The sequence below is a fragment of the Rutilus rutilus genome, assembly GCF_951802725.1.
Source record: "Rutilus rutilus genome assembly, chromosome: 7".
Lineage (NCBI taxonomy): Eukaryota > Metazoa > Chordata > Actinopteri > Cypriniformes > Leuciscidae > Rutilus > Rutilus rutilus.
In genome coordinates this window covers 43,337,042-43,353,353 of record NC_140221.1, presented here as the reverse complement: position 1 = coordinate 43,353,353, position 16,312 = coordinate 43,337,042, and the positions used below count along the sequence as shown (strand labels likewise).

Here is a 16,312-nt window from a genome sequence, read left to right as displayed (position 1 = left end):
TTGCTGGAGAAAAACCATCATGATCAGCCATGTGTTCCTAGATAAGACTTTATTGCAACGTCAGGATGTCATGATGTACCAAATAATCGCCGAATCGTTTTTTGATTCATTTCTTTGACATGACTGTTCAAAAGAACCGATTTGCAGAAATGAATCGGATTGTCCTTAGTTGCACTTGCCATGTCAATTTTCGCGGTTCATGAAGAGAACGACGTTGATTGGATGAACCACTTCTTCTACAGTTCTCATAACTCTGTGTGTCTGTTGTCGCCCCCTTGGTGCAAAGATTTAACCTGAACATGGATCAAGATTTAATCTAGAAATATGATTTGCTATCTTTTTCATTATTTTAGTGTGAAATATTGACCACTTTTTTTTTTTTTGCATATTGCATTATAATTGCAAATAAATAAACGTTTTCATAAAAGATGTTTACTGAATATCAGTAGAATTTTGTTTTCTTACTTTGTAAATCATCATCAGTTTTACAAAAGCTAAATAAAGGGTCATAGTTAATTTTATATTGTATTTTACACTGGCGTAAAATATACTTTCATTCACTGGTCTGCAACTGCCAAGCATAAAAGAGTTAACTAAAGTCCATTAACTAAAGAAGAAACAGCTCAGTTCTGACCAACAGAAACACAAAGAGACAGTGTATTAATAAAGATTTATTGCAGGCAAACAATGCAGCAAATAATATTTACAGCTATATTAAAATAAACATTCCTTTATCTGGGATCCATGAGATGTTGGTGATCTGTAAATCACAGTGCCGGATGAATCTGTGTAAAGCCCCAAAACTGTACTGAGCTTTTCCTCTGATTTAACACGCTTAACATATGTGGAAAATGTATCCCTGCATTAAAAAAAAACCAAACAGACTTTAAAGTTGGGGTTTCTCCTTTCCTCAAACATGTGCATAAATTGAAAGTAGAACGCTAAGAAAAGATTCGAGGAGAATCTGTGAAAGGAAGAACAGTAGTTTTGTTTTCTTAAAACTTTGTCTTACTTTCTGTGCTCTGTAACTTTAAATGGCAATGCCTTGTGGAGTAAAACACAAACCGATGCGTCCCGCCTCATTTCTCCTACATTTACTGAGCAGTTAATCTGCAAACAAACCACACGTACACTTGATGATGCTACTCTTCGGCTCATATTAAAATCTCACTGCAAACTTTTTTTTTTTTAGGGGAGGGATGTTTGATAAATCAGAACACGCATAAAATAAACCTCACAACCCAAATGCCAATCCAATGGCTACTGACAATTTGATGGCCTGATGGACTTGCAAATTATTCTGCATTTCAACTAAACCAATGCAGCCATAAATCCAGCGACATTGTAGCCAAGAAGTGCATGTTGAGAAATTAAACGAAAATCAACCAAAATGTTCTTGGTTCCGCCCACTCTGAAACATTCCAGCTGGTCGGGTAATGCGGTAACATGACAACCTCACAGTCTCTTATTTCTTTCTTCTTGCGTCCGACTCCATGCAAAACTTCTCAAACGCCTCCTCGATCTCTGGATCCATTTCATCATCATCATCATCGGAACTGAAACAGATGGAACAGTGAACGCTTAGATATTTATTTACATGGCCTTTTATTTGTGCGTTCTCGCTTCCTTTCCTCGCGTCTACGCTCCACCCTCCTGAGGATGCTAAAATGAGGACGGAGGAATCGAAGCAAAGCTTATTGGTAAATTGGAATATTCTTGGTCACTCAAGCATCACTTAAAGGGATACCCCACTTTTTTTGGAAATAGGCTCATTTTACAACTCCCCCAGAGTTAAACAGTTGAGTCTTACCGTTTTCGAATCCATTCAGCCGATCTCCGGGTCTGGCGGTACCACTTTTAGCATAGCTTAGCATAGATCATTGAATCGGACAAGACCATTAGCATCTCTCTCAAAAAAATGACCAAAGAGTTTTGATATTTTTCCTATTTAAAACTTGACTCTTCTGTAGTTACATCGTGTACTAAGACCAACGGAAAATGTAAAGTTGCGATTTTCTAGGCTGATATGGCTACGAACTATACTCTCATTCTTGCGTAATAATCAAGAAACTTTGCTGCCGTACCATGAGTCCAGCAGGCGTAGTGATATGACGCAGCGCCTGAAAATAGTCCCCGAGCTGGAGATTACTCTTTGGTCATTTTTTTGAGAGAGATGCTAATGGTCCTGTCCGTTTCAATGATCTATGCTAAGCTATGCTAAGCTAAAAGTGGTACTGCCAGACCTGGAGTTCGGCTGAATGGATTCGAAAACGGTAAGACTCAACTGTTTAACTCTGGGGGAGTTGTAAAATTAGCCTATTTCCAAAAAAAGTGGGGTATCCCTTTAAAGGCGTCATCAGCTGCACTCGAGGGATCTGCCCTTGCGTTGTTAAAGTTTGGTTATTTAAAGCTGCAGTCCGTAACTTTTGGCGCTCTAGCGATTAATAAACAGAACTGTATGCGTCTTGCGGATGAACATTGTAGCCGGAGCTACTTCTCTCTGTTTATGTCTGTAGGCGCGTTTCCATTACAGATTTGCGCAAAACTTTTGCGATTTTTTTCTAAATGTCGGCAAAAAACTTTTGCGAAATGACGACGCTTCCATTAACCGATGTTATGTGACTAGAACTTCATTTTTTCCTCTCGCGATCAGTAAAATCATTCCAAAATGGAGGTTTATGTATATCCCAGCCACTGCACTAGCCATTATTATTAATCGAAGGAGATGTATGTGTGTTTTCCAAGCATTAATGGTGAGGAACGACCCTTATTATACCTGTGAGCGGCACATGTGTGGTGTTTCTGGGTGTTTCTCCCTCATTTCTGCTTCGAGGTCTAGGTCGCGGCATTTATTTGAGGTTTAGAATCCATTATTCCTGTAATTCTTTTGTCTTATATGAATTCTTAAGAACTCTGTTTTGTATTCTGTCCAAACATACCTTGTCTACGTACGTCTGGTGACCTGTAAATGCGCAATAACTGTTTCCATTGCAGTTTTGCGAAATATTTATTTTTCGAATTGCCTGAAAAACCACCTCATGTGAGCGGAAAAACTTTTTTGCGATAAATGGGAGTTTTTGCGAAATTGACGCGTTTCCATTGGGCGTATTTTCAATTCGCAATTTCAGTTCAATTCAAAGCACAATTTGAAGGGTAATGGAAACTCAGCTTATGACAGGTACTGGGCTACTCCCCAGCGGCACGACCCGAACCAGTCTAAAATAGTCTGAATACAAACATTTATTACATATTATAAATGTTATTATTAAAATATATATTATATTAATATAAAAGTATGACCATAAATGACTGAGTATAAAAAGTTGTTTCCGCTGTTATCAGGAAAAAAAATTCAAGTGATTGTGCAGATCGCCGCGCGCGTGCGCGCACACACACACACACACACACACACACACACACACACACACACACACACGTCAGTTCTAGCTCTGCTAACTTGACATTGCAGCCTTTTCATTGTCAAAATAAAATAGTCAACCAAACATATAAAGAGTTACACTGCTCAATTTAAATAGTCCAGTGTACAATCTGTGCTGTTGAGCATGACCACCGCCTCACTGTGGTGTTATGACAAGCACATTTCTGCAATAAATAGCTAGTTTTATTTTGTATTCTTGCTCAGTTCTGAATAAAGTTACATTTACAGGATTTATCATGGAGCGAGGGGAACTAAAATAGCCTATAGCTATGTTTAGTGTTTATAATGTTCGTAAACATTTAGCTTTATTTACCGGTATTTTACATTAATGTAATAATAAAATCACTTGTACGCAAATTATCGTTTTTTTTTTTCTTTCTAGAAACCCAATTTTATATGTATAGCGTATTTTTTAAAACATACAGCAAACATTTTCAAAAAATCTTGAAAAATTACTTTTTAAACCGTTTAACTGATAGTATTAATAGTTGGTAAATGGTTAACCAATTAATTATAAATAAATGTGTGCAGTTGTCTAAATCATCAATATAAGATGGGATGACTGCACTATGAACTAAACATTTTTATTATGTTCATGGATTCCTTCATTGTAAAAGCCTCACTGCAACTGTGTAGTTTAAAACAAAACAGTTTTCTGGCGTAATGTCTCCTGCATGGGCGTAGAGTGCTCTCCCTGGACTGCTGACTTCACTAAAATTTGCTCTTTGACTCCACCAAGCATCATTGTGATGAGGACAATTACTGGAGTTTGAGCAGAGGGGATGGTCACACCAGGGTTATTTTAGTTATAACTAAAACCATAAAAAAAAACTTTTGTTACTTGAAATAAAATGAAATTTAACTGCAATAAAGAAATAATATTTAATAAATATATATTTTTTTCCATATTTTTGATTTCAGCTAATGGCAAAATTTCTTGTTTTCATTAATTTTAACTTGACTAAAATAAAATAAATATCTAAAAATAAATCAAAATTATATAGACACTTTTTTTATTGTCAATGATATTAAAATAACACTAGGCCACACTAACTGCTGCTGCTGGCCTCACTATCCTCTCAGCTTTACTTTATTACTAAGTTGTGCAGTAAACGGACGTTATAATGGATATTCTGAACACAAATGTACAAATATCTACTCACGATTCATTTCCATTCTCTTCATATGCATCAGGGAAGTAGTCTTCTCTGTCTAGAATCTCCTGATATTTGTCTGAGTATTCTGTGGTGGGGAAGAAAGAAAAAAATAAAAGAGGACAAATTACTCTTTAACTTGCTCATTGTTTCTGCTTAAATGAATACATGATGTTTGCTAACTGCATGATTTGTATTATCTTTGAACTGTACATTTCTGCCATATGGACATTATTTTGACAGTCACCAACAGATTACTCTTAATTGTAACGTAGAAACATGTATTTTTTTGTAAAGCTGCTATACAAATAAATGTGAATCAAATTGAACGTGAACAAATTTGTAGAATCCTGTCAAGAACACGTCAGTCATATTTTAAACCAAATTTAAAAAGAAAAAAGAAATGATGCATCACTTAGAGAAAATTAAACCATTATGAGCATTGTGTCATTTGTATTAAAAATCAAAATACATTTCTCATTACCATAATGCAAATTAAAAAAAGCTCAAGTATTTAGGATCATGGCTGCCGAAAATTCATCTTTCCCATCACAGGAATAAATTACATTTTAAAATATATTCAAAAAGAAAACAGTTATTTTATTTTTGTAGAAATATTTCTGAATTTTTACTGTATTTTTGTATAATGAATGCTTGGTGAGCATGATACTTTTTTTTAAATAAAAAAAACATGAAAAACTGTACTGAAAAAAATATCTTGGTGAAATGAAGTAAAAAAATATATATTTTAAAAAGACAGTAATTATTATTAATCTTTAAAAAAACTACAAAAAAATAAAACATGTTATGATAATGAACATTTGGTAGAAAAGTATTTTTATAACTTACATAATTTATACAAAAATATGTAAAAACGTAATGCAAGTATTAGTAATGGTCATAAAATAGGCTTTGTTTTTTTGGACTGGAACATGGTTTTGTGACATTCAGCCACTTGCTGAAGTCTGTACACGGGTCATACCAGCAGACGACACTCACCAGGATCTGCTGCTGTGAAAGGCGTCCCATCAGCTGTGTAGAAGGTTGGTTCATTCTGAGGAATATGAATATGAGAGAAACACAGTAAGAGAGGCACAGAATGCTTTAAAAAAAGAAAATAAATTAATGCTTTTACTAAGCAAGAATGCATTAAACTGATCAAGGCTGCAGAAAATTCAGCTTTGCCATCACAGGAATAAATTACATTTTTAAATATAATCAAATAGAAAACAGTTATTTGAAATCGTAATAATATTTCACAATATTATTGTTTTCACTGTATTTTTTAATCAAACAAATGCAGCCTTTGGGAGCATAAGAGACTGTCACAGATTATATATTTTATTCCAAAATTATGTGCATCTGAATTAATTAATTTTTTGCAGGATAAACACACCATGAAGTAGTTGGGGTCATTGTCAGGTGTAGCATCACTGGACACAGCGGCTGTGAGAACTCGCCCCCAGTTACTGGACTGTAACTCCACCAGTTTCAATAGCATCTGTCTGACATCTCTACAAAAGCACAGATACAATAGACATCTCAATAATGCAACTGAACAGCTCTCATCAATATAAAGGCCATTCACACTGACAGTCATACGCAGCAACAAAGCAACTGGAAGTTGACATTTTTATATCGTCATGAGCAACAACAACAATTTAAAAGTTGTGCTCTTATGCAAGTGTGCAGTCAGTGATCACCAACGGGAGTGCAGACAGTGCTGTTCATAAACCTAAACACTATAGTAAAGTGACCAAAAGTTCACTCACCGGCTGCATTTGGCGTCCAACAAGATGTCTTCAATCTTCTTGATGATCTCACTCATGTCTGACTGCCCTCTCTCCTTCCATGTGTCATCCAGAATGGAGCCGCTCAGCTTGTCAGATCAGTACAGTAAAACAATGCAAGTCAGCGCCAATAGCTTAGTAGAGCATTATAATCTGAGGATTGATTAAATTAAAGGTATTATTCCATTTCAGTGTTTTAAGTTGTCTTTGTTTACGTCAGGATTACTGTCACAAACGATCTTAAGTTGAGTCCTGAGATCACTTGATAACTCCTGCAGAGTATTGGCTCTACTTAAGTCTTACATTTGCACTGTATAAGAACAGGAATATTTCACACCTTGAGTAGTTTGACAGCACAAATCAGATTTGGGTCATCTGGGTGAGAGAATAATGTGTTCAAAAGATCCTTTAGCGCTCCCAGTAAGACATTAGCCCGTCCTGGTGTGCCTTTACCACTTTTCACCTGAAAGACATTAAAAGAATTGAAATTTAAAATTGTAGCTGTTCATATTTAAATAACCAGCTACAAATATGAAAGACATTGAAAAAGACCAAACTTGACATTTGAATTCAAGCAGATATATATATGGCAGGTTTTATATGCTAGGTTATGCAAAGGAATAGACAAAGGGTTTTAATTGGTTTAGGCTTTAGCATTACATAATTTGCTCAGACATAGAAGATCAAGCTCTGCCCTGGGGTTTATTTTGTAAGGATGAACGGCTGATTGTTCCAGGGTTAGTTAAATTAACTAAATTTAACTAAACTAAAAAATATATTTTTTTATGATTAACTGAATTAAAACTGAAGAACTAAAAAAAAAATCAAAACATAAATATGAGATGAAAAAATTTAGAATTTTTGAAACTCAACTGAAAATGAGTGAAATAGTCTTTAACAGAGTTTAAGTTGAAGTACAAAAATTACATTTGTTATTTATTTATTTCCGGTTAGTAAACTAAATAGTACTATTTATAAAAAAATAATAATAATAATAATAAAAAAAAAAAAACCTGTCCATTATCTATATTTAATTATTTTGCAGATGCTTCTATCCAAAGAGACTTATAAATGAGGAGAGTTTATTAGACTGATATATAAAAACAGAGATATACAATTCTGACTCATTATTATATAGTAAATATAGTAGTAGTATAGATTTTAATGCCATGTCAGCATCTGATCTTCATGAAAAAAAACTGAATTATAACGGAAATTCGGAAGAATAACGGAAGAATAACGCTGCATATACTATATAATATATAGATATTTTTATTATTATTACTTTTTTTGTCTTTCTATTCAAAGTCTAGGCAATCAAAAATTTCCTCATGTTGAGATCACTTTATATGATGACGCTTTTAAGCTTTTTCATATATAAACGTTGATCAATTACCATTACAATTATCTCACAAATATTTTCTAACTCAATGTATTTGTTTTTGCAATGGGGCAATTTTGTTGCAATAGCTTCACAAAGCACAAGGAAGCTTGATTTCAAATGGTAAATTGAATTTAAAAAAAGTAATAAAATAAGAACAAATAAACATTACTAACCATATCACAAATAAATACAGTAGATTAAAGATACAAATGAAATAGACTGCTTTATTTATTTCACGTAGGTCTAACAGAAGTATTCAGGTAAGAAACTAAATAAAGAAACAAAGTAATCAAATTTAAAATAACACTGGATAAACTTTATTGTGCAAATACAGAATAATCAATTAAAGTTACACGAGATAATCAGTCAAGAACAGTAAGTGATTTTCTCTTTGTCTTTTGTAGTTTGATTAACGTTTATTAGGCTGCTGTCCCTTTAAGACCTGACGCACGCACGGATCCAAAATACTGTTACACATTCTTCCTGAACTGTTTACGCCTGTTTTTATGTTAATACTCACCAAGATGGGCATTGTGACATTATTTTTGAGTGTATTTGACCATTAATAAGCTGCGAAAAAGAACTAATTTTGGCACTCGTATGTCAGAGGCGGCTTTATTATGCGTGTACCGTGCCAAAACAATTTTTTAACTGGAGTGAATGAGACGACTGAATGAGAGGAGGCGGTGCGTGTCACTCGCTGGCGGAGAGAAGAGCAAAAAAGCGACACTGAAAAAAGGAGTATTGGAACCGTTTCAGATATTAAACCGTTTGTATATCGAGATACACTGAAATATCGATATTTCTGACAACAATACTGTCCTTAAAGAGAGCTTTCTACATTGAAATGTTGTCTATTTGCATTAAAAGGTGGACACAGTCCAATAAAACATGTTTGATGGAAAGGAGGGGTCTTTCAGAACATACATAAAATTGGGTCTTCGTCTTTAAGCAGAAATCCATGAGTCAAGCTTGTATGACGTCTAGTGAACTATATCGTAAATTATTATTGATTTCTATGGACTCGTTTTCACATTTCTGGGGGTTCTCAGAAGTGAAATTCATCACAGTTGGGTAAACTTCTATAGAGGTGAATGGGAGACAACTGCAAATATATTTCCATTTGCTCCAACAGCAAGAGAAAAAAAATCCATGATAGAGTTTCCATGATTTTCCAAAAGAGGAAAAAAATATAGCAAGATTGATCACGTTGGTCAGAGGGAAAGATTTCAAATTTGCCGTCATTCCCTCAGCCACTGTATTAGAAACATGGACAAACCCAACCATTGGTTTAAATTGGTTTAAAACTGGTTTATTTAACAATTTAAACCAATGGTTGGGTTTGTCCATATTTGACCCTAATTGGGTTGAATCAACCCAGCACTTTTAAGTGTGTACTGACAAGGTAATATAGCACAATTTATTTTTTATTTTTTTTACTAGATTTGTGATGTTGATAACTGCGGATCATCACAGTCTATAAAAAGGGTCCATTGGTTAATAGACTGTATTCCAGAGAGCTGTGTAATAACCATATGTGTCATAATTTGTGGTAAGAAAAGAAAAGCACTGGTTGTGAACTGACCTCCAGGTTAAGGTAAAGCTCCCCCAGAAACAGCACATATGAGTGAAACTTTTTCTGGGTCTCTGGATCTCCTCTCATGGACTGCTCCCTCCGCTCATACTCAGTTTGACACCTACACAAACACCACAGAATGGAGTTTAAGGATAAATGAAACTTACAAAAATGAGAGTAAACAAAACTGAAAGTAAAGGCTAATAAGAAAAGGGGAGAAATCAGTAACTTTAAGAACAAAAAGTCAAGCCACTTTTGTGAAACACACCCAGAAAACTCTGACTTAGGTGTCAGCTGTAAGATTATTAGATTACTTTTTTTATTCAAAATTAATAATATTTTAAATAATGAGCCAATAAATGATACATTTTTCTTCCAAAGTGTGTTTTTGTCTTACAAATTATTATGTGCATCTGTTTTAAACCAACGCCGAACAGAGGAGAGTCTGCTGGCAAAAGGAGAACGAGACAAAGCTCGTAATAAAACAAGAATCAACATTGGCTTGGCTTTTCGGAGACGGGGGAATTGATGAATTTGAAACGTTGTAAAAGTGACGCATAGATGATGGCGTTTTTATTACTCAACAGGTGAGTAAGGTGTTTAATTGAACAGATAAATGTAGCTCTCTAGCAGAGTTCACTGTAAAGCATTATCTATTGCGAAAGCTCATTTCATTATGGTTGTTGTAACGCTGTGCTGGAATTTATTTTAAAGGAAGTAACGTGTCTATTAACGGGGTAAAGATACAGTAATGTCTTCAGCTAGTCAGCTTGAGATCCTTTCCATCTATAAACTTAGTAGTGAATGTTTTTTGAGCAGTATGATAACCATATTCATCCACACAGTTAGAGCTGAAGCACAACCAAAACAATGTTCTTCTGCAAAATGCATGAAGGTTTGTTTTTTAACCACTAGAGGGCAAAAAGTTACATAGTTTTACCGTTTAAGGAGGCTTTTTTTTAATGGTTTACCTCTTCAGCAGGAGCTGTCGGAAGTTACCGTTGGGTGGCGTGAGGCGGATGTGATGAGACAGATGGTTACAGAGCCGCGCACCAGTGTAGGCGAAGTTAGGGAGAGACGTGGACTGTGGAAAGCAAATACAGCACTGATGCATGATTTGAGATTTACCAATTACAAAATTTCATAAATGATTATCCATAATATAAAAATACCAAAGGTGTTACAGAGGCCATCTCAGGTTACATGCATGCTTTTTCAACAGAACACACAATGAAAATGCAAAACTAAATAAAAAAATAAACACAAAATTTAAAGTAAAATTCACGCAGCTTTTTGTCATTATTTTTTATTTCATATTATTCACATTTGTGTCCACATTTGTGTCCACTTGAAGAATGCACTTGTGTGTGTGTGTGTGTATATATATATATATATATATATATATATATACACACACATCTCCGTACTATTCTTAATGTTTTTTAAAGAACTCTCTTATGCTCATCAAGCCTCCATTTATTTGATAAAAAAAATACATCAAAACTATAATATTGTGAAATAATATTACAATTTAAAATAATAGTTTTCTATTTTAATATACTTTAAAATATAATTTATTTCTGTGATGCAAAGCTGAATTTTCAGCATCATTACTCCAGTCTTCAGTGTCACATGATCCTTCAGAAATCATTCTAATATGCTGATTTGATACAGAAGTGTATATTGTTACATAAGATATAATTGGAAAATATAACTTAGTATGGTACCAAAGTCAAAAAGTTCGGTATGAAGTCAACCCTAATTTTGATAGTTAACTCAAATTTTAAAATTCTGTCATAATTATGGAACAACATGAGGGTGAGTAAATAATACCGAAAAAATGTATTTTCAGGTGAACTATTCCTTTAGGATGTGCACTTTGCACTTTGACAGGATACCACACAGATCCATTCTGAGAAACTCATCACAAGCACACCTGTACGTAGATGAGCTCTACGAGCTCCTGCAGTATCTCCTCTGTAGTGACCCAGCTGTTCAGCGTGTCTGTGATATACTCAATTTCTGACTCAAAGGACCCCGGAGACGAGTTCAGATGGCTTACAAAATCCTGAACTAATTCAGCCAGTGAGGCCTCAGCGTAGTATTCTTCAGACTCATCCGAATATACATCACCCTATAGAGAGAGAATATTAGACTAACATCCAGGTAATTATATATATATATATATTTTTTTAAAGGGCCACATAGACTCACCTGGCATGATGCATAACATCCTGGGACAAACTCAGGTGCAGCAGCAGACAGTTTGGAGTTCTTCACCAGTGCATCTGCAGCACTGCTGCTATTGTGTCCTGAATTAGAAAGTACAGGGGATCTGCTGTCTGGAAGATGAAGCAATGAAGACCTTAATTAATCCATTCAACATTTTTAGTCACAACATAATTCCCATCTGTGTTATTTCATGGTTTTGATGACTATTCTAAAACTTGGGAAACAACAATAATAAAGACTTGTAGTGTAGATGCAAAAGCAACTCTATAAAGACGACTTCTCCACTCAGGTCACATGACAGATTTGGCCAGATTAACCATCTCGCCCACTAACTGCTGGTGACCGTTTAACCAGCTTTATTCTGAAGACTGCAATAACCTATCTATCTATCTGTCTGTCCATCTGTCTATCCATGCATCCATCTGTCTATCTATCTCTCCATCCATCCATCCATCTGTCTATCCATCCATCCATCTGTCTATCCATCCATCCATCTGTCTATCCATCCATCCATCTGTCTATCCATCCATCCATCTGTCTATCTATCCATCCATCTGTCTATCTATCTATCTATCTATCTATCTATCTATCTATCTATCTTTCAATCCATGCATCCATCTGTCTATCTATCTATCTTTCAATCCATGCATCCATCTGTCTATCTATCTCTGCATCCATCCATCCATTATCTATCTATCTATCCATCCATATATCTATCCATCCATCTGTCTATCTTTCTATTCTATCCATCTGTCTGTCTATCTATCCACGCATCCATTTGTCTATCTATCCATGCATCATCCCTCCATCCATCATCTATCTATCCATATATCTATCCATCCATCTGTGTATCTTTCTATTCATCTGTCTGTCTATCTTTCTATCCATCTCTCTATCTCTCTATGCATCCATCTGCCTATGCATCCATCTGTCTGTCTGTCTGTCTGTCCATCTACCTATCTCTCTCTCTCTCTCCATCTGTCCATGTGTCTCTTTCTATCTATCTATCTATCTATCTATCTATCTATCTATCTATCTATCTATCTATCATCATCTCTCTCTCTCTCACACTCTCTCTCTCTCTCTCTCTCTCTCTCTCTCTCTCTCTCTCTCTCTCTATATATATATATATATATATATATATGCGCATTTGTCTATATCTATCCATTCATCTATCTATCTATCTATCTATCTATCTATCTATTTATTCATTCATTTATCCATCAACTTCTATCCATTGAATTTATCGAACTATGCATCCATCTACCAATATATCCATCCATATATCCATGTATCTATCTATATATCTATCTGATTGTCTGTCTGTCTGTCTGTCTGTCTGTCTGTCTATATATCTATAGGCAACTCTACTGAAATTGTAAAAAGAAGCTTTACATTGTCAAAACATTAGTAACCTCAGATATTTAACGTTACACAAACATGGACAAGCATATTCAGGTAACGTTATCTCTACTGGCATTGTAATATAAAAGAAGCTTTGCACTGCCAAAGCATAAATCTATATTATAAACATACATACAAACATATTTACACCCATATAAATATAAATACATATATCAGTCTGTATACAAGTCAAATCATGATAATCCACATCTAAACAATGATTAGCATTTACTGCCGTCGACTCAAGTCACTCCACGGGCTAATTAAGCCACATGTTCTGCTTTGTTTAACCGAGCCTGACTCAAATAGAGGACTAAACAAAAAAGACAAAGAAATGTGCGAATATATTCCCCTCAAAAGCCTCTGACACAGTTAGCTACTTCACAGAGGTGGTTATTAGCGGTCTAGCATGTCAGCTAGCAGTGAACTTTACTTCACCTGAGTTGCCGTCCGACACCGGAGGAGTCGTTCGCGGTTGTCTGAGCGGCTCTCCCGGGTTAAACAGCGAACTTCTAGCATCTCCAGCCTCGGATGAGGAGGAGGAGGATGGTGTGCTGTTGTTGTTGTTGTACATGATCTTCTTCTCGCTGATCTTCTCTGTCCCCGTCTGGCGTCAGACACGAATAGACACACGGATCAGATCTCAGGAGGCCGCTGAACACTACAGACACAGACAGCTTCAATCTACAGTCTGCTTCTCACTTTCATGTTTACTATTTCTGTTTCTGGCATCTGGCCCTAGCCTAGTCTATAAAGAACTAATCACTTCCTCAGTCATTCTCCAGAAATACCTGCTCATCAGAGGAGCACTGCCATCTATTGGAAATGAAGAAAATCATCCTAGTGAAGATGTTGCAGTAAATCATGTCTTTTCAAATAAATGTAGGACATTTTAAGCTTTAAACATGATTACTAAACTTTCGACGAAAATACCACAATTATTATGTTTTTATTATTGTTGTTGTTATGTATTTTCCATAAACTGGGTACAAAATAGGTCCTACATAAAAACAAGTAATAAAAACTCAGTGAGTGTTTAGCGCAATTTTCTCACGTCATGGGATCACAACACTCAAAATTCAATTTTTGAAGCATAAAGGAAAGATTTTTGATCAAATCTTTTTTCTAATATTATTGTAAATTTTAGAAGCTATCGATTGCAATTTGTTTCAACTCGATAGCTATTATGGTTGCCGAGAAATTTGCAAAAAACGGAATTTTTTCTGGAATTTCCAGGAAATCCAAAATCTTTTCCTGGATTTTTTTTTGTGCGTTCCCGAGATTAGACCTTCCTTAACATAATGCCGAAAACCCGAAGTCTCTAGGTGGTCTGGTTGAGGAGTAGATAGAAGTGCAAGATTGGTGCGCACAGACAGAACCGAAATCATGAGTTAACAATCGCAATTTTGTCCGGTGGAAAATTGCGCTAAAAAGAAAGCAAGCATTTTTCTTTACCAACAAAAGAAGTTGCTCAACTATTTTATATGAGGTTTATAATTTTTTACAGCTTGATAACAAAATGTGGGACATGCATACAATTTAAAACAAAAGATTATAAAACTTGACATTAAACACAATGAGTAACCTAGACTTCCGCTCAGCTAGTTTGGCACCAAATATCTTGTAGCAGTGTTATTTTACTCATATATACTATAATATTTATTATTTAAATTGGTTTTTGTTAAATTGGTTTTTCTTTATTAAGTTCTATATAGCTTTATTTTTATTTCAGTGTTGGTTTATATCAGTTAGTTTACAAGGCAACATTTATCATTTTCTTTTTCTTGTTTTACATTTTAATGAGTTTAAGTCGTTTTTGTATATTTGTATACAAATCTAAAATGTATATTTTATTCCAGATTCATTTTAGTTACTGAATTTTTTAATAGTTTTAGTTAAGCATAATTTTTTACTGATATACATTTCTCATAAATGTAAAAAATGAGATTGCTGGTATCTGATGCATGGCAAATTGATTCAGCACTACAATGCGTGTCATAAAAGTATCAAATGGAACAAATTATTCCCATCATGCAAATGGAAATGGTATTTTTTGCAAGGAAAGGGTCCAAATAATGTTATCTCTTGGGTGTGGCAATTTTAATTAAAGTTGCACACAAAACGTTGGATGCAGCTAAATATCAAATTGTTGGTCATTAAATAAATAATTTTTAATAATTCATTTTTGACTACAATTAATTGAATATCAATTTAGTTGAGAGTAAAACACAAATATTGATGGCATGATTCAAATTGTACTTATATGACCATTATCAGTTTGTAGCCGTAAATGAAGAGATGTCATACGACGATCACAAGTTCAGTATGGAGTACCTCAAGGCTCAGTACTAGGACCGTTTCTTTTCACCCTGTACATGCTATGCTTGGGAGATATCATTACGAAGCATGGCGTTAGTTTTCACTGTTATACTTTTAATTTGAACACAACCCAATTCATTTTCAATTACTGCTGGATCCATCTATCTATCTATCTATCTATCTATCTATCTATCTATCTATCTATCTATCTATCTAATTATTCAACCATTCTCTATCTATCCAACTATGCATCTATCCACACTATTTACATTACTGTACAGTAATACTTAGGGATGGCCCGATACCGATACTGGCATCGGGGATCGGGCCGATACTGTCCTCATATACTCGTACTCATACTCATAAAAATTCGCCGATACCACGTACATTTTGCGAAACAAAACTGGCCGCCGCGAGTGCTTTGTCGAGGTGAACTGAGTCATAGACGCACGAGCTGGTCGAGCACATCCCTTTAAACAGACAACAGTGGAAAGTTTGTTCAGTCCGATGTCAATGGCAACGAAATTAAACGAGGCATGTAGCTTTAGCTTATTATATTAACGTTAACTGAAGAGAGAGAGAGGCAGAGAGAGAGACAGAGAGCGAGAAGCGCACTTCTGTTGAATGCTCTTGATTGCTGATCGTTCACTCAGCACATGTTATTTGGATGAAAACTAAATCGTATATGTAAGTAAAGTAAAACATGAACTGTTACCTGACTTAAGTATAACGAGTGGTTCCCTACATTATTACAGGACGTGTGCAGAGGTCAAGAAGTTTCATGAATGCAAACATCCGAAGCGCGCGCCCCTCAAAGCAGCGTCTCAGCGCGCGAATACTGAATTAAATTGTCTTTCACGTCTTGCGCTTGTACGGATGAATTCACACACAACTATGTAATAACGCCCGTCTTGGTGAGTATCCTATAGTAAACAAAGTCGGTTATATCTCAAATGAACAGCAGCCATGTTCAAATGCGGTCCGTGCGCTCGGTCTTAAAGGGGCAGCAGTTTG

At 35.2% G+C, this 16,312-nt stretch overlaps 1 protein-coding gene across 1 annotated transcript; it reads right to left on the bottom strand.

Annotated features, from left to right (window-relative positions):
- Window positions 1-658: 658 nt before the first annotated feature.
- Window positions 659-13,751, bottom strand: paip1 (poly(A) binding protein interacting protein 1). The gene is made up of 11 exons (XM_084413633.1): window positions 13,418-13,751; window positions 11,558-11,685; window positions 11,280-11,477; window positions 10,315-10,427; window positions 9,353-9,464; window positions 6,721-6,846; window positions 6,366-6,472; window positions 5,990-6,107; window positions 5,593-5,647; window positions 4,603-4,681; window positions 659-1,556 (listed from the first exon to the last, which is right to left on the bottom strand). The coding sequence occupies exons 1-11, from the start codon at window positions 13,551-13,553 to the stop codon at window positions 1,466-1,468; spliced, it is 1,263 nt and encodes a 420-aa protein (XP_084269759.1). The 5' UTR covers window positions 13,554-13,751; the 3' UTR covers window positions 659-1,465.
- Window positions 13,752-16,312: the final 2,561 nt, after the last annotated feature.

Bases quoted from the DNA above. Each gene is read 5' to 3' on its own strand.
- paip1 (XM_084413633.1), bottom strand. From the start codon at position 13,553: ATGTACAACAACAACAACAGCACACCATCCTCCTCCTCCTCATCCGAG. The intron at 9,465-10,314 runs GTAAACCATTAA...GTGTTTGTGTAG, and splicing joins CGACAGCTCCTGCTGAAGAG to GTGTCAAACTGAGTATGAGC. The intron at 1,557-4,602 runs GTGAGTAGATAT...CATCTGTTTCAG, and splicing joins GAAGAGAATGGAAATGAATC to TTCCGATGATGATGATGATG.